Raw genomic sequence first — 20,531 nt, forward strand, 5'->3', positions numbered from 1 at the left:
GAAGGAAAACATACCAGGCTCTGCATACAAGGAAAAGAATAAGGTCTCAACCCCAGGGCCATCCCCTATATGTAGATCCAGTTTGAGGCCATACGCGCCATTGTCATCTCCAATAGCATCTGTTCTGAAACAGTGTTCTGTATAGAAGCGTGCATTTTTCAAGTAGACAGGTGTCGGCCCATGACTACCACTTGCAACAGTGGTAAGCTGCTTGCGCTTCGCAACGCTTCGAATAGTTTCGATGAGGGTAGCGCAGAACTCACAGCCCAAGTTTGCGAGTTGTTCAAGACGAGGGAGGCTAGGGAGACTGTCTTGTAATTCGAAACTGCTGCTCACAATGTCCTGTACAGGATCATCCGTATCATACTCGATGGTAAGTTGTATGCAGCTTTCGCAGACTCTGCGAGTCATTGCGTGTTGTGGAATATATAGTAATTAAAAGAACCTCGGGCTGATTCCCAGACGCTGTACAATCAGTTCGGGTCCCTAAGCGAAACAAGCAACTTTCGCTTTGTAAATGCGAAGCTGTACAAATATGAAATGTGCGGTGTGCGCGTAAGCCCCCGCCCTTTGCTAACCTCGGCAAAATGACATATCAGTTTCTGAGTAAGACGTCAAAGATGTTTCCAGGCTGATATTTGGCACTGCTCTTTTTAGCATAAACTCTTCCTGTAACCCCTTCGAAGACTGGCAATGACTTCCCGCAGAACAAACCGGTGCCTAGAAACACACTGTCACCCCTTATAGACGGCTTCGTCTTCGTCTTCATCCTCTCTTATGATCGTCGAGCCAACCTGGTCCCTGCCCAGCATAAGCCAAAGAGCTCCTTTGACGATGGGTTGGAAAGTATGGCAATGCTGCCGCTGCCAGTGGTTGTTTGGCTGCCCCTCAGGGTGAACAACTGTCTCTTTGCATACTCCCGTCTCCATAGATATGCTGATGAGTCGGAATTGGGCAGAATTTCCGCTTTTCAGGACCTTGGATGAAGTCGGGCTGAGAGCAGATGGATCGTTGTGGAAACCGACCATTATTGGACAGCCCATGAACGCCTAGCCTAGCTGAGGGCGTATTTGTAACAATCAGTTGCTGTATATCGCGTTCAGCAGATGCCCGACTACTTCAACTATAGTCACTTGGGTAGGGGCTTCCTCGACCTCGTCGACGTAGTCCTCGAAGGCTCATTTGGTAGGTTGCTGCGGGACTCAATATATCATTATGAAATTGGTCGGCATGCGTAGAAGGCTTGGGCTCAAGTACGACTATACCGTTCTCCTAGGCTGGAAGAGGATCTGCGGCCTGTCTGCACGAGCTCCTCCATCAATTAGTTGAGGCAATGGGTGTGAGCTATACGATGCCATTCATATCTGAGCCGCATTGTCTGCTCTCTCGATCCTTGAAGACGTCAACATGTTTTTGTCTTCTAGAAATAAGGGTATGGTGCTGACATACCTGCATCTTTACTTGCAATAATGCCCAAGCCGTTCTTAGAAAAGCTTGGGGGTCTCAGACGAGAGCGACGAGTCCGCGGTAGCTTGGCAACTCGGCCTCTCATGACGAGAAATTTTTATGGAGGAGGGAAGATGAGGTCTTGTCATAGACTTCATGACGGTCCACATAAAGGAGCTAGAGCTGCACGTCGTCAAGAAAAAGTCGTCGTTTCCCCCGCAGGATGTCATAAGCCCGGCTAAGAAATTATTAGTCGTCGGCTTTACAGCTGCTTCGTTCTTTATTATCAAATTTGCGCCGTCAAGTGAGTAATAACGTCTTTTGACCGCCAGCGCGCGCATGATCAACCTTGAGAAACTTTGAGGCATCAAAAACTGTTGTAATAAGGTGTTTTTCTTCATATTGGTGAAAGGCTACCTGGGGCTCCTAGCACAAAGGGCCTTTAAGGCGAATGCCAGCCTATCCGGCTCTGCTGAACTTGGACCCATACATCTAACAGAAATAACACAAAGCGAAGAGGCGTGATATCTTTATGCACGCCGTTTGCGTTTCTTTGATTGCTCGTTCAGAAGCGACGCAGATGCTTTGTCCATTTCAAACAAAACTGATGGCAATCCTTATCTGCACCAATTTAAGGCACCCAGAGTGGTGTACAGATCTGGCGCGATGGTTACGCCGTCAGCAATGCGGAATATCTGGGTAAGTAGTAAGTAATTATCGGCCTGCGGCTGAGGAAAATAGGATCTCGGTTCAGCTGCAGGTCGGCTTTGGAAAATGATGCATGGTCGAGCGCTCAGAAATGCCGCATACTGTCCCACCAGGAGTGTCTATCTGTATGTTTAGACTGGGCAATCGGAGCTGGAACTGTCATGTTTGAGCAAATAGCCATCATTGGTCATACAGGCCAGTACAGACAGCGCCTCTGTTGGGCGTGTACACCGTATGTGTCTATCTCTTTGTGGCTTAGAAAGCTCCAAGTCTCTGTACGATGTTACAGCACTCGGCGCACGCAGCGGCTCACTCGTTCTACACGTCGGCAAAGGTCGCACCCCATGATGCAACCCGCAAGACTGCTCGGCGAATCCGGGAAGCCTCTCGAGAGGGATATGACTGACTGTTCTCTGACATCCACTGTGTGACAGCGCTCTATATTTGGAAATAGAAGGGGAAGGGTAGGGAATGGGGGGAAGAAGGAAGGAAAGCCACCGCCCAAAAGTTTGTAGAGCTGTGCATTCGCCCCAATTTCTCACATGCACGGGGGATGAAGGGGAAGGAAGACGGAGGAAGTTAATATCGGCCTATCGAGGTCTTTATTCTTGTGCAAGGGTCTTCCCTATCTAACGGGGCAAGCTCTGTACAATATGCGATTTCGCGGTGCTTGTATGCAATTAGCGCTGACCTTGTCACCTCGTTTAGATAGGCACCCTCTCAAAATTTCCAACCTTTTGTCCGTTCCGCGTACGAAATATATACTCATGCGCAAGAAGAACTATCCTCCCCTTCATTTCCTTTAAAACACAATCTGATGCAGGCGACAGGGTTGCTTATATCTTCCAAATCCCTTTTTATTATATTATAAACTCATGCGAAGATCTTGAAAGGCTGTCTTTTGGTTTGAGATTGTGAACACAGAGCCAGGGTCGACGCTTGGGTGGTCTCCCATGCAGAAGGCGGTCCTAAACAGTGCAGGCAGTCAGGCTTTCAGGACTAACAACAGAACTGGGTTGCCTTGGACGGGTGAGGACATCAAAGAGGCAACAGTGGTAACAAGGAGCCACCTGTCTTCGCTCTGAAAGCGGTTCCGCGCCCACCTTTAGGGCTGAAGGCAGCAGGGAAGCGACAGGTCCAAACGCGACTTCCCGAGAGGAAAGAGAAGAAGGAGAAGAAGGGCAACAACCCGCCCCCCACCCCCTCCTTCTTTTTATTTCTTCCTTTTATTCACCTTAAAAAGGTGGCAGCAGGTGAAAATGGGGACAGGTGAGGGGTCTACAGTCTCTGAGGGTGCAGGCAGAAAGGGCTGGAGTTTTCTGGACGGTCTCGTCGCCTTTGTCGTCGCCGTTTTCCATCCCATCTTTCACGTTCTGGCATCCGTTATCTCTCCCACCAAATCAAATGGCACATCTGATTCGACGCCCACATCTCAACCTGGCGGCCAACCCAAAGGACATCAACAACAACAAAAACAACAGCACAGCGTCGACCAACAACGCGCTCGTCCACCCACCACCCCCGACCCATCAACATCAACGTCGACATCCCCACCCACGTCTACCTCCGCGTCTGCACCAACTCACGGTCGCGACCTCAGCACCCACAGCCCACATCTCCAAACCAATAACGACAACGGAGACGACCAAGGTGCCACGAACATGCAGCCTCGCCCGCTGAACCAGCTGCCCTTGGCGGCGATCGGGCCCAACGGCTCCTCGACCAAAGCCACCGGACAGCCTGACGTCAAAGACCCTCTGTCATACATTGGATCATCTGACGGCCGTGCAGGCGCCAAGCAGGAGAACGTGCCTGTTCATGACACTGCTGCCGCTGTCGAACCAATTGACAATCACCGTGACCTCGTGTATGCGACGATTGGCCCTGGATTCCGTGTTCTCGGCGAAGAGCAGGCCAAGGAGAACCGTCAGGAGCAGCTCACGCTACCGCCACCTAACGAGCCTCCCACGGTCATCGAGCAGCTAGATCAGGACCGCAGCGCTGAGCCCGAGGATCCCGTCGAGGCTGCCGAGCGTGCCCTGAACCATTACTTCATGGATCAGGCGCTGGATATGGTATGTTGTTGTTATCGCCCTCTTTCTGCCTCGCCATAGCGCTCGTCTCCTTGCCTCGAGAGTCCCGACCCCTGGCAACCGTCATACATATCTCTTCAGCCCCTCTGTCCAATAGGCTCTCTTTCTATTGATCCGACTTGCTTTCCTCATTGCTGGCCACCTGCCTTCCCTCATTTCGTGATTCCACTCGCCTATCGCAGTGTTTCAAACCTGCGGGCACCTTGTACTCGTGCCGGCCTTTTCTTTCGTACTACTCTCACGTCTCCAACCAGCAATAGCTTGCTACTTGTCTATACATCTCCCTCGGCTCTCATTTCCACTCACTCCGACCACTGCAATCGATGGCGCTGACCGAGACTTGCTCCAGGCCCGCCTCTCCCTGAAGACTAATGAAACACCCGTCGGTTGCGTCCTCGTCCATGATGGACGTGTCGTCGCCAGAGGTATGAACGCCACCAACATCACCCGCAACGGTACCCGTCATGCAGAGCTGATGGCCCTCACCGCTCTCCTCTCCTTCACCCCTGAGGCGGACATGGAGGAGGCACCCAACAAGAAGCCAAAGAGAAAGTCCGCCGAGAGTGTTCGGCGAGGCAGCCAGCAGGCCGAGAAGCCGTCTCTGGTGAGGACATACAGCGAGCAGGAATGGGGTGATGTCGACCCCACGGATGGCCACATTTATCCTTATGGGCAGAAACTTCATCCTGCCCCCCGCGTCGACCGTGACCTGATCAAGAACTGCACACTCTATGTCACTGTCGAACCATGCGTCATGTGTGCTTCCATGCTCCGCCAGTATGGCATCAGAAAGGTTTATTTCGGCGCCGTCAATGACAAGTTCGGCGGTACGGGTGGTGTCTTCTGCATCCACATGAATTCGGATCCCGCGCACGCCGCCACCGCTCCTGCGACTCCCGGCCACCGGCCTGTTGCTAACCTGCTTACCCGACCCACCCTTCCACAAAAGTCGGCCTCGTGTGCCTCCTCCATCAACGGATCTCAGGATGGTTCGGCTGCGATGGGCGGTGAGGTCAAGTCGGTCAATAGGATTACCTTTATCGAGCCACCCATCCCAGTTTCAAACATGAGTATGGGTCATGGCGGAAACGTGGAAGATGGGTTCGAGGCCGAGGGTGGTTGGGGTCGAGATGAGGCCGTCAACCTGCTTCGACAGTTTTACGTCCAGGAAAATGGCAGAGGTACGCATCGCTCCCGCTCCTCCATTTTGTTTTCTTCTCACGCCACCTTACCCTCCCCTCGAGGACGACTTTATGATGCTAAGATCGCATGACAGCACCTGTACCGCGAAAGAAGGAGGGTCGCGCAGCTCGCCTCGCCGCCATGATGGAGAGCCAGGGTATTACGACAGAAGGCACGGCTCTTGAGGGTCTGGCTCAACAGGAGGCTGAGGGTCTCGGGCAAGAAGAGCGGGCTAATCCTGCTACCGGGTCTGCCTTCGAGGACGAGGATGAGGATGAAGACGCTTTCAATCTAAGAGCTACGGAGAGCGGCCACACAACTCAGCTGTCTCCGCGTGGCGGAATGGCGGCCTGATGCCTAATTGAAGCAAGCTCCGAAGCGCCAAAGAGAACGTCAGGTACAGCAAGGGCATTCACCACAGAGAGAAAGCAAGCTCGCCTCTTGGCCATACCTCACACCCAGTGACCAGTAGTTCAGGTAAGACCCATGGCGCAGACGTTAGGCGTACAATGCTAACAAGACGTAGTCATCCTCGAAAATCAGAAGTCGCTTACTTTTTAGGACGAGAGCCGGACCGTGGGCGCTCCCAGTACTGCCTCGTGGCTATACCACAGTATTATTATGAGTTCTTAAGCTTCGAGTAGGACTAGCTGGACGTCGGGGACTGTCCAACATGGCGCCATTCAGCCATTGCAGGGTACATTGTCACATTTCTACTATTGTCCTCCTACCCTTAGTCAGGCTTTGTAGCATAACTACCATCTTTAGTAGCTACCATCTTGGTTGCATGCTTAGGTACCTATTGACGACTACAAGACAAGAAGAAACCGATGAAATGCTCATGGGCTGGTCTGTGTGCAACTGAATATTTATACGCTAGCCGTGCCTTCACCCTGCTAATCAATGTTACCAATCCTCCCTCCTTTTTTCATCTCAAGAAAAAAAAGACAGCAAAATGTGAGATTAATGGCTTGTTTATGGTAATGACTTGCCGGGGGCCAGATTGTTGTTTGCTTGTCCCAAGCTGAGAGAAGTCAAACAGTTCTGTGTCGATGCTTGGATGCTTGACCAACGAACAGAGTTTCACAAGTCATGGAGACCGGAGACCAGCCTGCAGTGATGACACCCACGATACGAAACCTAGATCGATTACAGGATATGGAGGTTTTGTTTCTTCCCTCCCCCTTGTCCTTTTCCTGCTTTTCTCCCTTCTACAGAAATGGAAGCTCCGCCTCGTTCGCCGCATGCCAGTCGGTTCAACCTTGGAATTTACAGCCACCCGTCCAATACTCACCTTGTACACCGAGATACAAATGACGGAGATCATTACCGCAGGCACATTGTCGATAGGCTTGGACGTGATCATCTCGTCGGACGAACCAGGAGCCGGTACCCGCACTCGACCGGTAGTAGGACAAGGCAGCAAACGTCTTTCTTCCCAGTACAAATTTTGCCCGACACGACGTCTACATGCATTATTGAATCAACTCGGTGCTCTGAGGTGCCTGGGTTTGGAGCATATTGTACAACGAGGGCCACGTTCTCCATTGTGATGGGATTCCTTTTCTTTTCTCCTCCCCCCCCCCCCCTTTTTACCTCTTCTTTTTGGAAGGGGATGGATGCCTGTGACCTCGTGTTAACATGTCGGCTTCGTGCACGGCGAGGCAACGTTATTCTTCTACGTTGTCTAAGGTCACGGTACACTGCATGATTATTGCCACGTCCTACTGTGCCCTGGTGTGCTTGAGGATAGATACCTGAATTCGCTCAAGGATAGAAATGCTGGTTGATCACTTGCGTTTTCTCTTTTTGCATCTTGTTGTTCTTTTACTGCAACCCTCGCGAGCGAAAGAGAGAGACGAACAATATGGCAACAACAGAAGCTACAACGCAAGCGGTTGCAGGCCCAGATGAATGCGAGACTGAACGATGTACGACAGCTGGCTCTAAAGTTAGACAAGTCGAGGACATACCTCGTCCAGCTGGACCAGCCGGCTACGCACACCTAGCTCAGTTTATGGTCCAGACGCAGTACGGTATGGTGCGCCGGTACAAAGAGCTCTCCGTGATGAACCTGCTCTACCTCCAGGCCCAGATTCACAGCCTCAAAACCCAGCTGGACCAGGAGATCGCCGCAGATGCGGCCTCTGTCGACAACACGGAGAGGCCCCTCTGGAACTATCACTGGCTTTCGCTTGCCACCTCAGGAACCAGAGGGGATGGGAAACGTTGGAAGATCTGGCTGGAACTGCGTGCGGTGTTGTATGAGTACTGCAAGTTTCAATTCATATCGTTTCCTCCTCTTGACTCCTTCCTTAGATATTCGAAGAACAGAAAGAAGAAGAATTAACATGTCTGTCTGGCTTGCATAGACGAAGCGATCGACAGACACAACCGCGTCGTCGCCCTCAGCCCTCCCACCAACGCTCAACGAGACTTCCTCTCCAAGTACATCAGCGACGACGGCATGAATGGCGGCCGCTGCGGCTTCATGTCCGCCGAGCTGGTAGGCGACAACCCGGCGGCGTACCAGAAGCTTCATCTTGAGGACCTGGTCATGTTCGAGGCGCCAGCGAGCGGCGGAGACTCGTTGCTGGACAAGTGTTTCGTGGAGCCGGCTATGAAGGTCATCCACATTGCTCTGAGGAGCCACAAGGTGACACAGATGACCTTGTTTCCTTTTTCTCGTATCAAAGTTCGATCAAAACAACCCCTATCAACCCAAGAGAGGCTAAAAGATATCCTGTTTTCTTTTTTCTTCAGAGAACCATCATGCAAGACCTCGAGGCCGGGCTTCCCTCTCCGGAAGGGGACAACACGAGCGAGCACGAGAAGACCGGCGAAAATAGCCAGGCAGCGGCCGTAAGGAAAGTTGAGCTGTACCAGTATTCGGCGCCTTGGAACACCTTCATGACCAAGTTCATCCGCACGGGACTCTCCATCCTGCTGCCGTGCGCCGCCATCCTGAGCCTCAACGCCGTTCCCGGCCAGAACACCAGGGTCTACCTGGTTTGCATGTTCTCGGTGGTATTTTCGATGGGAATGGCCATGTTTACCCAGACGAGGGGTACCCAGGTCTTTGCTGTCACGGCTGCGTATGTTAATGACCTTTTGTCCCTCTGTCCTTTTCTCTTTCCATATTCATGCATGCTCGTGCTTCCTTGCTGACCGTTTCTTGTCTCTGTCTGCATACAGATTCATGAGTGTCCTGCTGGTCTTCTGTGGTGGGAACGGGTCGGGAAATTGAGGTGGACATGTGGTTCGAAACTTTGCTTTTGGGCAAGTACAAGACTGTTCGAGACAAACTGAGGTGAATTATTTCAAAAAGAAGATGGTGTTTGGGAGCCCTGGAGGCTTCTCTGAAACTGATAAACCTGGGGTAAGAAAACACTTGGCAGTAGCATTGCCATCAAAGGCCATAAAATCCTGATATAAGAGCGTGTCTAGGCGGCAATTATGATAGTTATATATATAGAGTAAGAAATCAAACAAAACAAAAGTGTTGCTCGGAATTTGTCTTTGATGGGCTTTCTTAATGGACTAATGTGATCATGGAAATAAATTTTGCAAAGGGTGCCACAGAGACCTGCTCTACATGCCATGCAATAGAATAGACATTGTTGATAAGAATTCCTCAATGAAGGTCTTGAATACGCTCCTCTTTGGACATCTGTGCAGTGAGTAAATGTATAACATAGCACCCTGACTTGCTTAAGTCATTTTTGGTGCGAATTGTTCAGCATCTCATGATTGGACATTTTATGTAGGCTGCTCGAAATTGAACCTTGTGAAGAACCACAAACAACTTGAACATAAGGCAGACAATGGACAATTCACGTCAAAGCTTGAGGACTTGCGTCTCATTTCCATGATTTTGTTCAAGTATCATGATCCAATTAATGATTGACAGTTTCGTCTCAACCGCAATGCCATTCATCTATGTAGTTCTGATGTGCAGGACCAGGAATCTAAGAAAATAGGCATTTTGAATAAACATGTTTCTAGTAAGATGGTTGGACTTAGGCAGTAAGACGATATCAAGGAACTGAACAGCAAGTACTTGAGGTAGCAATAGGATTATAATGGCGTGCAGAATAGGATGCCCTTTCATCATCCTTAAAAGTCGACTGTGCCAAAAACTGTTCTCCAATTTGTCTGTGATGCTGAGTAGAGTTAGAATGTCTACCCTCTGTTTACTGATCATTGCTCAAAGTCTGGTCCTTTCTACCTTTGTTGGCTGCCGTCGCCACTCCGGATGTTCTTGCCGCCGCTCATGACTACGCCGTCTTCTCCTACCATGTTGCCTTTCTGCACTGCTTTTTCATTCTGCACCGCCTCACCAGTCTGCACCGTCTCGCCGCTGTACGATGTTCTGCTGCTCACCACCATGCTGCTACTGCTGCTGTTGGTGGTGATACTCGTCACCATGCTATTGCCTCCCAGGGTGCTCACGTCCGTGCTCTTACTCATGTCCGTAGTCGAGAGAGATTCGGCTGATGGCGGCCTGGAATGTTCACATATGGTGTCTAACCAGCCCCCCCACTCTTGCCTCGTCTTGTTTCTCTTGGCCTGCTGCAGGGCGGCATCGGGGTCTGGGCTACCACTCACGCTGGTGATGATGTTGGACCGGCCTATAGGTGCGTCTTCGGACGTCTTCTTGGCTGTGGTCTTTTTGGCTAGAAGGGGAGGTTAGCCTGACGAAGAAAAAGACAAGAAAGGGGGGGGGGGGGTTGTGAGTACATACATTTTGGGATCGAGATACAAAGTACCATTTTCCTTGTCCAGTCTCCAGAAATGGGAGCAGATGAGTTGTTTTTCAAGTCACGAGTTCAGGTACTGCCTGCAGGATATTGATGCTTTTGACAGCCTTGGGATGATATCATGGGTAGCAATGCTGAGGGCTTACTTGAGAAAGCTTGATATTAGTGGTTGACTTGGGACGAGGTGATGGGTAAAGAAGATGAGGACTTCCTGGAGAAGTATTGATGTTTTGCGTTGTTTTGGGACGTATATTTCGTCTGGAGGCGCTGGGGAAAGCTACAATTGATATATACATGGAAGGCGCCTTCCTTCACAGGACTGAGTCACTGACACTTCTGACTGGCCTCTTTCTAGTGACTGAACATATCGCATGAATCGCATTATGCAAAGGGACTTTCGGTCTGGTATGAGCGGGAAGCAGACAGACATGGTCAGGAAAGAAGCAATGCCCTTCCATCTTCCTACAAGGTCGACAGCCATCCAGTATGTTCTTTTTCCCTTTTGAGAATGACTGAGTATAGCAGATGCATGGGTGGTGCAAACCAATGTTGTTACCATCAAGATCGACACGGTGCTTGAATCGACAATGGTAGAATTTCCTTTTATTGCTGATCCAAATATAGACAAGTCAAAGATACATGGAGCGAGATGAATATGCAGTCTGCAGAAGAATGAGGCGAAGCTGTTTTAATCATATTTTGGATTTAATTTCATCATTGGTTCTGTCTTAATCTGATCTGTTTGTTATTCTGTTCTGTGGTGGGCAAAAAAGCAAGAGAGAATGACAAAAAGAGAAGAGTGTGCTGCAGTGTGGAGAGTGTGCTGTACCCAACCCCATCCATGACATCTCTCCTCTTCACTTTGGATGTAGATCCTGACCAACTGCAGTTTTGTTTCTGCCCCCATGACAAAGTTTATGTGGTACCAAATCCTCAGCCACCTTGACAACTTCTTCCTCTACCACCACGTTTTTTCCACCTCCTCTTAGGGTTAAGGTTAGAGCCTGTGTCGACTCCTCGGACTGAGTCTAACGTCGAAGGTGACTGTTGTTGATAGATTGTGGTGCCAATTGGATCTGACGTTGTAGGAGAGCCTTGTCGATGGCTGTCATTGTTGATGTTGTTGTCGTTGTTGTGATATGTGTTGCCATGCTGAGGCGATGACCTTGACTGAAATCTTCGATGGGGTCCTACTACTAGTGATGGAGGAAATGGAGGATGATAGACTTGAGCACTTGTATTTGGATAATTGCCTTGCACCATCGTCATTGTATCTCCATAATAAGATTGATTGGATCCTGCAAACGAAGACATCGGCCACTGGGGCGTCCGGTTGTCGGGAGGCGGTGGGGGTGGGCCGGCCCAATTGGTGCTGTTGAAGCCGCCCGGGTGATGATCTACAGCTCCCAGCGGCCCAGGAGGCGGCGGCCACCCACCACTTCTGCCCCAGCCAGTGGAAGAAGTCAGTATGCTCCGTTGCGTTGCTTCCTAAGCACGCCTATTATGTTTCATGAGGTCGGCGAACGCGCTGTTCACCTGCTTCTTTAGCTCAGCATACGTAATAATAAAATCAGTCTCGTTATTCCTGCTCGTCAGGCGGATGCGCTCCGCCGAGCCCGCGTCCAGCTTGTTGAGGCATGAGAGCATGTGGCCGACGTCAAAGACAGGGCGGGCATGCTCGTCGACGCGATGAAAGACGTAGTCGCGAAACAGCTTGAGCGTGTACCGCTCGCCGTTCTCGGACCAAGACGGGTCACCGTCGTATTCCAGGCGCTCGTTGATCGTGCCCAGCTTCATCAGCAGGCGGACGACGCGGCCGTTCTCGAGCTCGCGCTGCAGCTCGTTGGTGAGCATGTCGGTGTGCTGCAGGTTCCTGTCCAGGCACTCGACCATCTGGTTTGGCATGCCCGTAATGAGCTGCTCGGCGCTCTTAACATTGGGTGTACTGAGGAGCCACTGCACCAGATCGTGCAGCGCCGACTCCCCCTTAGGGCCAGACTGGTACCTTCGAGCCACCGTAGCCATCTCCGCCTCGAGGTCCACAAGCTGACTGGGCAACTTGGTGTTGGCGAGACAAAGGATCAGCCGGCCCAACTGGACAAAGTCCTCCTGCTGTAGCTCTTTGACCGACCTATGGGCTTGGTACTGCACGACGTCGAGGATGGCGCAGGCTGTCAACCGGATCCTGTTCTTCTCGGTGACGATGATCTTACTGGGATCAAGACACCGGGCGGCAAGATCCTTGGCGTGAATGGCCTTGAGCGCGCTGGCGATCTGCGCCACGTAGGTCCAGATGACACTTTCGGGAATCTTAGGGACGGTGGCCGGGCCGCGATATCGGTGGTCCTTGGGGGGCTGCGTGAGATGCGCCTCGACGAGTGTCTGCGCAAGGGGGAAATAGTCCAGGGCGAAGACGAGAGATCTGTCGCCAAATGCCGAGGTGGTAAAAGCGTCATGCACGAAGACGACACTGCCGTTGTTGATCTGCTTCCATTTCTTGATGGTCTCAATGGCCTGCGTGGCCTCACGGTCGCCGAGGCGGAAGTCTTGCAGCCTGCGCAGGCAATAGATCCTGCCCGTCTTGGCCGAGAAGGACTTGAACAGCCAGCTCGTCCAGCCAAAGATAGTTGTGCTCTTGCGCTGGGGCGTGTCGACCTTGTCCAGAGGCACAAGAGAGTGGTAGCCCTCGAGCTGAATGCTACTAGGGATCACCTGGAGAGCAGCGTGCGCTTTCTTCTGCAGCTCCTCTCTCAGGTCCTCTGGCATGAAGAAGTCGCGTGTCTGTCTCTGGTAGGGCAGCAGATCCTCACGATAAGGGCCGATATTGGCATACAGGTGGTAGGGAGGTGGTTGCAGCGGTGTAGGGTATGCGCCTTGGCCCTGATAATAGGAGGCGGCGGTGGTGGTCGAGGGACCAGCGATCCCACCTGTGTGGTCATTCGCATATGGATTGTACTGCGCGGTGGACACAGACGCCTGGAAAGGGTCATAGGACTGCAGGTTGTTGGGTTCGGGCGTCGGTGTCGCAGTAGCAGTAGCAGTAGTGGTGGTATTATTGGTGCTGCCGCCAAGGTCAAAGCTGTTGTTGTTGTTCTGGGGGGTGAACTCCTTAATGGAGGCGGGGTTGAAGACGCGCTCGCGTTCACGGTCACGCTCGGGCTCGGAAGGAGCAGGTGTTGCAGAGCCAGCGCCCCTGGGGGTGAAGACAGCGGCGCTTGCGGCCTGCGAGGGGAGTGTCGACTTTTTGGGGGCCGGCTGGGCCTGGACTGCGGCGGCGAGGTTCGAGGGGGTAAAGGAGGGGGAGTCTCCGTTCAAGGTCTTCTTCATGTCGAAGATGCTGCCGCTGCTGCCGGCGGCGTGGTTCTGGGCGGGGTTGAAGTTGTTGTTAGGGGGTTCGTGATTGAAGTTGCAGCCCGCGTTCTCGTAACGGCATTTGCCATAGATCAGAATGTTCCTGCAGAGTGTATCTTTGTCTGTGAAGCGGGAGACGTTAGAGACGTGATGGCTGTCAGTGAGATGGACAACGGAGACGACGACGAGGAGGAGAAGAAGCGCAAACGGCACGCCAAGAAGGCAGTATGGGCCAGTGTTGTCTGGTGTCGCGAGGAGAACAAGAAGGAGATGCAGGCGCAAAGAACGTACCGCGTCCCTTGGGCCGAGGCGACCCAACCTGCCGGCGCAGGTCAGGATTACCGGCCATTCTCTGGCTTTGCGACGTGCTGGAGGGTGCGCGAAGGAGGGGGCACACCCGTCAGAGAGTCTTGATCGCAAGGGCAACGACAACCCTATTACCGAATCCACGACGCCTAGGTTGGAGAAGAAGTCTGGGTCAGCAGGAGGAGAGCCCATCCCCATGAAAAGAGAGACACGCCACCGTCGTCGTCGTCGTTGTCGTTGTCGTCGTTCGTTGTCGTCGTTTGTCGGTCGTCAATGCGGCTGCGACATGAGGGACGACGGCGGGCCGGCGGGGGGGAGGCACGCGGGGTGGTTTCGCAATCGATAGCACAAGGCCACGCACGTTACGGGACGGTGGCAGTAGTGTTGATAGTGGGGATGTGGAAGCGGGAAACGGGAAGGAGAAGGCGAGGAGGAAGAAGAGAGAGACAGAAACAAGACCACTGCCAAGAATAGAAACAGGGGCACACAAAGCTGCGCAGAAGGCGGATGATGCTGCTTACTTGGACCTCACAATTGGTTCCCATGGCTTATCATGCTGAGAATGTTCTCTGCCCATAGGCCTCGATCTGGCGATCAGGATGGAAGGTGGAAGAGGGCAGAAGAGAGGAGGGAAGAAGAACGAGGCTGATGGGCGAGGCTGCAGCATCAAAAACAAATAAATCAACGAAAAAAGGTTGGTGGTGGGGTTGTGTTGGGCGATGACAACGACAACAACAACTGCAAAGACGTGGTGGGAAAAAGGCGTGTTGTGGTCAGAAGCTGTCCTTTGGTGGGATCATGGTGGATTGGAAAACAACAGCCTGGAAATTGGAGTGGCAGCAAACCAACCCCCGTCAACCCCAACCAAGACCCTAGTCCAATGCAGCAGACAAGTCACTGCTGCACAGGTGCACTGTTAGGACGTGCTGCGGGAGACAGACTGCTACTATGTAACAGTACTTTAGACACTGGTAGACAGAGTGCAATCGCGGGTCTACCCCTGCTGCTGCTGCTGCCGCCCTGTTGTCTACTGAGCACCCCTGTAGGCTGAGGGGGTTTGGGGATGTAATAGTGTATGCACACACTATAACGTAGTAACTGCTGTGGTAGACTCTAGTAGGCAGTCAGGAGGAGTTGTCGAATGATAACCTTGTCAAGTGAACCTAATCAAAGTACCACAAAGATGAACTACTTACATTCTCATGTATTACTGCATGGAAGGACTCTTTCAGCTTGAATTCAGAGCATCAGTGGCTTCGTTTGTGGCTGACCTGGCCCCCTCCCTCTTACAGTACACACATTCAGTACTTACTTACTGCACATATGTACTGCTATGGTACATATTGTATGTCGATGAGCCTGGGGCTACCAAGGCGGTGGATCCCCTGCAAAGAGACCAACAGCTCACTAACAGCCAGCCAGTGGAGATCGACCCCCACAGACGAGGGGGTACTGGGGGGAAGTAGGTGACGTCGGTAGGTCCCGACAAGTGTCACTCTAACCCAGATCTACAGCTGCTAACGGTACGTACCATGACACTTTCTGCTCTTGTCGCTTCTGCACACGTTAGCATCAACCAGAGCCTCTGAGCTGTCAGCTCCCCAAAGCTTCAACCAGATACAACACTGTGCCTCGAGGGAGGGGAATCATCTTCATTATTCAGCCCAGCTTCCTCCACTGCTACCCAGCATAGCACTCTCTATCTTCTTCTCTATACCTCAGAGGCTCTATTCTCCACTGCTGCCACCGCTACAAGGGCCTTCATTAATCTTGCAAAGAACCTGCTACACACCACATTGAACTTCAAATGTTGGTGGACTGCTGAATTCTACAACACCACCCGAGGACAAGGGGGCTCTCCACAATAAGGCTGCAGAGACTTGATTGTCCTCCCCAGCATGGCGAGCTCAAGCACTGGGCCTGATACTGATCTGGCCCAGCTATCTCCTGACCAACAGGAGGCCCTACAGCAATACATCCAGTTCACCAACCAAGAACCAAAGGATGCCATCCCACTACTGGAGAGGTCGCAATGGAATGTCCAGGTAAGTGAAACCGCCCCTTCTCCCTTCGCACCTTGACTTCATCCTGCTGGCTCCCCTCTCTTGTTGATCCCCCTCCTATACTAAACTCCTGCTGTGCCATCAGATTGCTATAACAAAGCTCTTCGATGGAGAAGGACCTGACCCCGTTGCCGAAGCTCAAACCCAAGCCGACATCCCACGCGTGGCCGGCCGACATGAGAACCTCCAAGAAAGCTTTTATGTACATCCCACCGCAGGCAGGATCCCTCACACACACCGGACGGAGCCTGCACCGCGTGTGGTGCTGCGGCCTGGCGGCCTCTGGCAGCCGCCCTGGCTCGTCGGCCTCTTCTTCATGCCCTTCCAGTTGGGCTGGCGGCTCTTCTCAGCCTTTCTCCGACCTATCTCCTATATCCTCTACCTCTTGCCGCGATCGCTCAGGCCCCGCGCCGTTTCGAACTCTATCACGCGCGGCCTACGAAATACCAATGGGAGGAAGATGCTACTGCCGCGGGACTCGGCCTCGCGTTTTAAGCGGGAGTTTGAAGAGGAGTATGGCAGCGGCAGAACCCTGCCCTGGTTTGAGGGCGGCTTTGCGCAGGCCCAGGATCTTGCCAAGAAGGAGCTCAAGTTCCTGCTCATGGTGCTTATGTCCCCCGAGCACGACGATACCGCCTCCTTCGCCCGCGACGTGCTCCTCTCTCCCGAGGTCTCCGCCTTCCTCTCTGACCCGGCAAACGACATCATCCTCTGGGGTGGCAATGTCCTCGACAGCGAGGCCTATCTTGTCTCTAGCGAATACGGCTGTACTAAATTTCCCTTCAGCGTGCTCATCAGCCTTACACCAAAGGAGGGGACCACAAGGATGGGCATTATCAAGAGATTGGTGGGGCCTATGACGGCGTCTGCCTATCTGACGGGCATTCGCGCCGCAATCAATAAGTACTCGCCGGATCTGGAGGGTCTGAGGGCAGAGCGGGTCGCGCAGCAGTCGGCGAGGAACCTGAGGACCGAGCAGGACTCTGCGTACGAGCGCTCGCTGGCTAAAGACCGCGAGCGCGCTCGACAGAAGCGCGAGGAGGAGAAGGCCGCCGCAGAGGCGGAGAGGAAGGCCCAGGAGGATGCGGAGCGCGCGGCTGAGACGGAGCGCATGAGGCAAATGTGGAGGCGGTGGCGGGCCGCGGTGATCGCGCCTGAGCCGCCGGCCAGCGACAAGAACGTGGTGCGGCTGGCGGTCAAGATGCCTGAGAGCGCCGGGGCGGGCAGGGTCATCCGGCGATTCGCGGGCGATGCCACCGTCGAGGAGCTGTACGCCTTTGTCGAGTGCTATGATCTCCTTCAACGGCCCGCCGACGAGTCCGAGCTAGACGAGAAGTTTTCCGCCGGCGGACCTGAAGGGTATGAGCACGTGTACCGCTTCAGGCTCGCCAGCCTGATGCCACGTGAGGTTTTCGAGCCAACTAAGACAAAGACCCTCCGGGAGACGGTCGGCAGGTCGGGGAACCTGATCGTCGAGGATATCTTAGATGACGACGAGGAGGACGAGGCGTAGTTGGGTGGATGATAATTCCGGGTCAAATCAGCCTTCCAAGTCGCGGAGGGGGGGTTAGGGAACAATGGCCAGGCCAGTAAAGCGTTCAGACGCTGCCATAATGGGTAGTGCACATGTAAAAACAGGCACGTATGCTAATTATCACTGGGCTTTGTGGTTATCTCATGTACAATACCGACCAGGCATATATATTTTTTGGAGCGACAACTGAAACTCTATTAAGTCTGAAGTGAAATTACACCCCACTGCGTACCAGGCAAGACAGTTTCATTGCACAAGCCAGAAGCTTTCGAGTTCAGTTCCGAAGAAGCCCTTAAAAGATCAATATGAGATATGAAATGCCCATCATGTCATAATTTCCTATGCAAGGATATTTGGTAGAATAAAGATGATACACGATTCCAGCTCTATCCTCATAAATGGGAAAGAATAACCACGAAAAACATATAGAGAAATAATCTACCATCAAACATTAGAAACCGCAGGCCAAGCTAAATTTTGCTGCACACCGAGTTTCTCCCAGACCCGTCCCTGCTGCACTTCATCTCCACCAAAGGGATAGCCGCTGTTGTGTTGACGACGGCATCTACGGCAGCAGCCTGTACGATGCCAGTCTCGGTAGGTTGCTCCATATTAATAGTGGCACCGGTGGCGCCATCCTGAGCTTCTCGTCTCCTGTCCTCCTTGGCCTTGGCGGATTGTCTCATCTGCAGACCCTTGAAGTAGTGCAGGGCGATCATCGGGGAGAAGACGATAAAGACCAGGCCGAAGACGACGTAGGTCCAGCCCAGGCCCATCTTGTCGATCATGGTCTGGATGGCGGCGGAGGCGACAGCCCCGAGGGCGCAGCGCGTCAGGTTGCTGGCGGCCATGACGGCGCCGGCCTGCGATTGGGAGATATCCATGAGCAGTGCGTTGGTGGTGGCCATGACGCCGTTCAGGCCCACACCCATGAAGAAAAGCAGGACGCACGGGCCGGCGATGGACGTCTTCATCTCGAGCACCCAGCCCCAGCAGATGATACCGGCCATGGAGATGAGCAATGGGGCGATACAGATTTCGAGGCGCGCCCGCTCGACGTTAACCCTGTTCATGTCGACCTCCTGACCAGCCTCGAAGTTGATGCCGGCTCGGGCCGTGTACTTGCGGAAATTTTTGTTCATCTGCTTGCCAAAGACGGCCGTCGAGATCATGGCTCCTCCGGCTAGTGGGAGGTACATGATGCCGATCATGACCGAGTCGTAGCCGTAGATGGCCTTGAACTGTGTGGGGAGCTCGGTGGCAATGGACTGGAAACCCGCGAAGATGAGGCCCACGTAGAACAGCAGGCAGAAACGCTCCTTGGTGAACAGAATGCGCACCGCGGCCGTCAGGGACAACCACAGCATCTGTCGTACAGTCTGCTTGCCCTTGAGCCTCGCTTTCTCGTCCTCCACTGCCTGGCTGTACTCGGGCTTCTTGTCCTTGAGGACCTGGATCACGCTCCGGTACCGCCTGGGGGCCTTGGCCGAGGCGTCGCCAACGATGAACCGGCACGTCTCTGGGAAGAAGACCAGGACCATAAAGAAAGTGAATGCGCCTACGATGAGCAGGAACCAAAAGATGGACCGCCAGCCGAGATATTGGGTCAGCAGGCCGCCGATGACAGGGCCCAGGGTGGGTGCGAAGATGACGGGTAGCGCCACCAGTGCTGCATAGCTCCCTCGCTCGGCGCTGGTGACGATATCGGCGACGACGGCTGAGGCGATGGCGATGGTGGGGCTGGCACCGACGGATTGCAGGATGCGGAAGCCCATGAGCTCCTTGTAGGTGTGGCAGAGGGCGATCATGACGCAAGACACCATGTAGATGGCGAAGCAACAGAGCATGGCCGGGCGGCGACCGACCACATCGGCGAGGCCCCCTATGATCATGGGTGAGATGGCCATGAAGATCATGTACACGCTGACGGTGAGGTTTATGGCGCTGCGGGAGACCCCAAAGTCCGTGACGAGTTTGGTGAGCGAAGGGAGGTAGATCTGCATCGACAGTGGGGCGAACACGGATGCAGAGGCGGCACCCAGTACGATGAGCTGCTTGGCCCTGGTCGGGAAGGCGGAGAAGGGGGCTTCTGGCACAGCGTCTGCTGGCTGCTGCTGCTGCTGGTTCTCCTGCTGGGTGATTCCGGCCTCAAGGTCGGCGTCAGCTGGAGGCGGGACGTCCTTGGACGTGGGTGCCTCGTCGAGCTGCTCATGAACGGTGGACGAGGCCGACTGGGAGCCAGAGAGGGAGCTGGAGCGCGAGAGCCCTAAACGTGAGACCCTCGTCTCCGTCTCCTCATCCCCCATCTTCTCGTTTTGACCCTCCTCCGCAGGCCTCTCATCGGCGAGGTCAGCCTCTTCTTCGGGAACCCTGAGTGTCATGTCTGGGACGCTCTCTAGGCCAAAGTCGAAGTTGGTGTAGGAGGCTCTGGAAGCCCGGTTCGAGGCCGGGACTGAGAGGGCCGATGCCCTCCTTATAGAGCCCTGCTCGGTAGCATGGCCGTTGACTATCGTGGACGCGTCCATGGACGGGTGTGCCGAATGGTAAGGACGCTCCGTGATATAGGGATTATAGCTGCTGTACCTTGGTGGTTGACGGGCCGGGTCCTCGTCCGCCTCCTCAATGATGGCAGGCTCATGCTGCTGGGCGAGGTCCTCCTCGTCGATGATGCGCGAGTCACGGTTGGGTTCGGCGCTGATGATGGCGTCGACGACTGAGTCCCATGTTGCGGACCTCACCGATCTCATGGAGCTCCGGGAGCCGGTCGAGTGTACGGACCTTGGGGACGCGGGTGAGGTTGGGTAGCTGAACGACCCACGGGAGCCACGGTACGCCATGGCTGTTGCTGCTGCTGCTGCTGCTGCTGCTCCTGCTGCTGCTTGTTGTGTTGGTTGGGCGGCACTGGTAGGCAGCACGTTTCTGGTATTTGTCCTGCTATCCAGGTACAGGTTCAGCTCCAGGTCCAGGTCTAGTTCCTAGGCATCTGGGGGAGGACAGTCTATAATTATGACAGCCCGTTGATCGCTCTCAGGGATGTTGAGCTCTTTCTTGCCATGCAGGGGACGGGGTTGCCAAAAAGGGTAGTATA

General features: G+C 53.6%; 7 protein-coding genes across 7 annotated transcripts; 4 read left to right on the forward strand and 3 right to left on the reverse strand.

Moving 5' to 3' along the window:
- Window positions 1–337: 337 nt before the first annotated feature.
- Window positions 338–2,560, forward strand: M406DRAFT_335215 (uncharacterized protein; the record flags this gene model as incomplete). Its single annotated transcript, XM_040921010.1, has 10 exons — window positions 338–373; window positions 463–555; window positions 600–606; window positions 748–846; window positions 1,084–1,185; window positions 1,598–1,750; window positions 2,083–2,145; window positions 2,188–2,279; window positions 2,360–2,386; window positions 2,444–2,560. The coding sequence occupies 10 exons, from the start codon at window positions 338–340 to the stop codon at window positions 2,558–2,560; spliced, it is 789 nt and encodes a 262-aa protein (XP_040770983.1).
- Window positions 2,561–4,587: 2,027 nt separating this feature from the next.
- On the forward strand, window positions 4,588–5,421 carry M406DRAFT_243292 (cytidine deaminase-like protein; the record flags this gene model as incomplete). The annotated part of the gene is made up of 3 exons (XM_040916205.1): window positions 4,588–4,812; window positions 4,966–5,157; window positions 5,356–5,421. Coding segments are annotated over 3 exons (483 nt in total), but the record flags the coding sequence as incomplete, so codon positions are not given.
- Window positions 5,422–7,070: 1,649 nt separating this feature from the next.
- On the forward strand, window positions 7,071–8,676 carry M406DRAFT_335217 (uncharacterized protein; the record flags this gene model as incomplete). Its single annotated transcript, XM_040921011.1, has 5 exons — window positions 7,071–7,166; window positions 7,444–7,681; window positions 7,802–8,085; window positions 8,193–8,524; window positions 8,625–8,676. 5 exons carry the CDS (start codon window positions 7,071–7,073, stop codon window positions 8,674–8,676), a joined length of 1,002 nt encoding a protein of 333 aa, XP_040770985.1.
- A 977-nt stretch (window positions 8,677–9,653) lies between these two features.
- Window positions 9,654–10,201, reverse strand: M406DRAFT_335218 (uncharacterized protein; the record flags this gene model as incomplete). Its single annotated transcript, XM_040921012.1, has 3 exons — window positions 9,654–9,933; window positions 9,973–10,105; window positions 10,174–10,201. The coding sequence occupies 3 exons, from the start codon at window positions 10,199–10,201 to the stop codon at window positions 9,654–9,656; spliced, it is 441 nt and encodes a 146-aa protein (XP_040770986.1).
- A 711-nt stretch (window positions 10,202–10,912) lies between these two features.
- On the reverse strand, window positions 10,913–14,484 carry M406DRAFT_283721 (uncharacterized protein). Its single transcript, XM_040918527.1, has 3 exons — window positions 14,368–14,484; window positions 13,832–13,995; window positions 10,913–13,662 (listed from the first exon to the last, which is right to left on the reverse strand). Exons 2-3 carry the CDS (start codon window positions 13,887–13,889, stop codon window positions 11,678–11,680), a joined length of 2,043 nt encoding a protein of 680 aa, XP_040770987.1. The 5' UTR covers window positions 13,890–13,995; window positions 14,368–14,484; the 3' UTR covers window positions 10,913–11,677.
- A 1,260-nt stretch (window positions 14,485–15,744) lies between these two features.
- On the forward strand, window positions 15,745–17,422 carry M406DRAFT_95634 (uncharacterized protein; the record flags this gene model as incomplete). The annotated part of the gene is made up of 2 exons (XM_040926304.1): window positions 15,745–15,891; window positions 15,995–17,422. The coding sequence occupies 2 exons, from the start codon at window positions 15,745–15,747 to the stop codon at window positions 17,420–17,422; spliced, it is 1,575 nt and encodes a 524-aa protein (XP_040770988.1).
- Window positions 17,423–17,585: 163 nt separating this feature from the next.
- Window positions 17,586–19,275, reverse strand: M406DRAFT_358677 (MFS general substrate transporter). The gene has a single exon (XM_040923971.1). The coding sequence runs from the start codon at window positions 19,264–19,266 to the stop codon at window positions 17,914–17,916; it is 1,353 nt and encodes a 450-aa protein (XP_040770989.1). The 5' UTR covers window positions 19,267–19,275; the 3' UTR covers window positions 17,586–17,913.
- Between the last annotated feature and the right edge of the window lie 1,256 nt (window positions 19,276–20,531).

The sequence above is a fragment of the Cryphonectria parasitica genome (assembly GCF_011745365.1).
Source record: "Cryphonectria parasitica EP155 unplaced genomic scaffold M406scaffold_11, whole genome shotgun sequence".
In the NCBI taxonomy this organism is placed as follows: domain Eukaryota; kingdom Fungi; phylum Ascomycota; class Sordariomycetes; order Diaporthales; family Cryphonectriaceae; genus Cryphonectria; species Cryphonectria parasitica.

Excerpts from the sequence above, each read along its gene's own strand:
- M406DRAFT_283721 (XM_040918527.1), bottom strand. The coding sequence starts at position 13,889 with ATGGCCGGTAATCCTGACCTGCGCCGGCAGGTTGGGTCGCCTCGGCCC. Across the intron at positions 13,663-13,831 it reads GCCTCGGCCCAAGGGACGCG|ACAAAGATACACTCTGCAGG; the intron begins GTACGTTCTTTG and ends CCCGCTTCACAG.
- M406DRAFT_358677 (XM_040923971.1), bottom strand. The coding sequence starts at position 19,266 with ATGGTGTCTTGCGTCATGATCGCCCTCTGCCACACCTACAAGGAGCTC.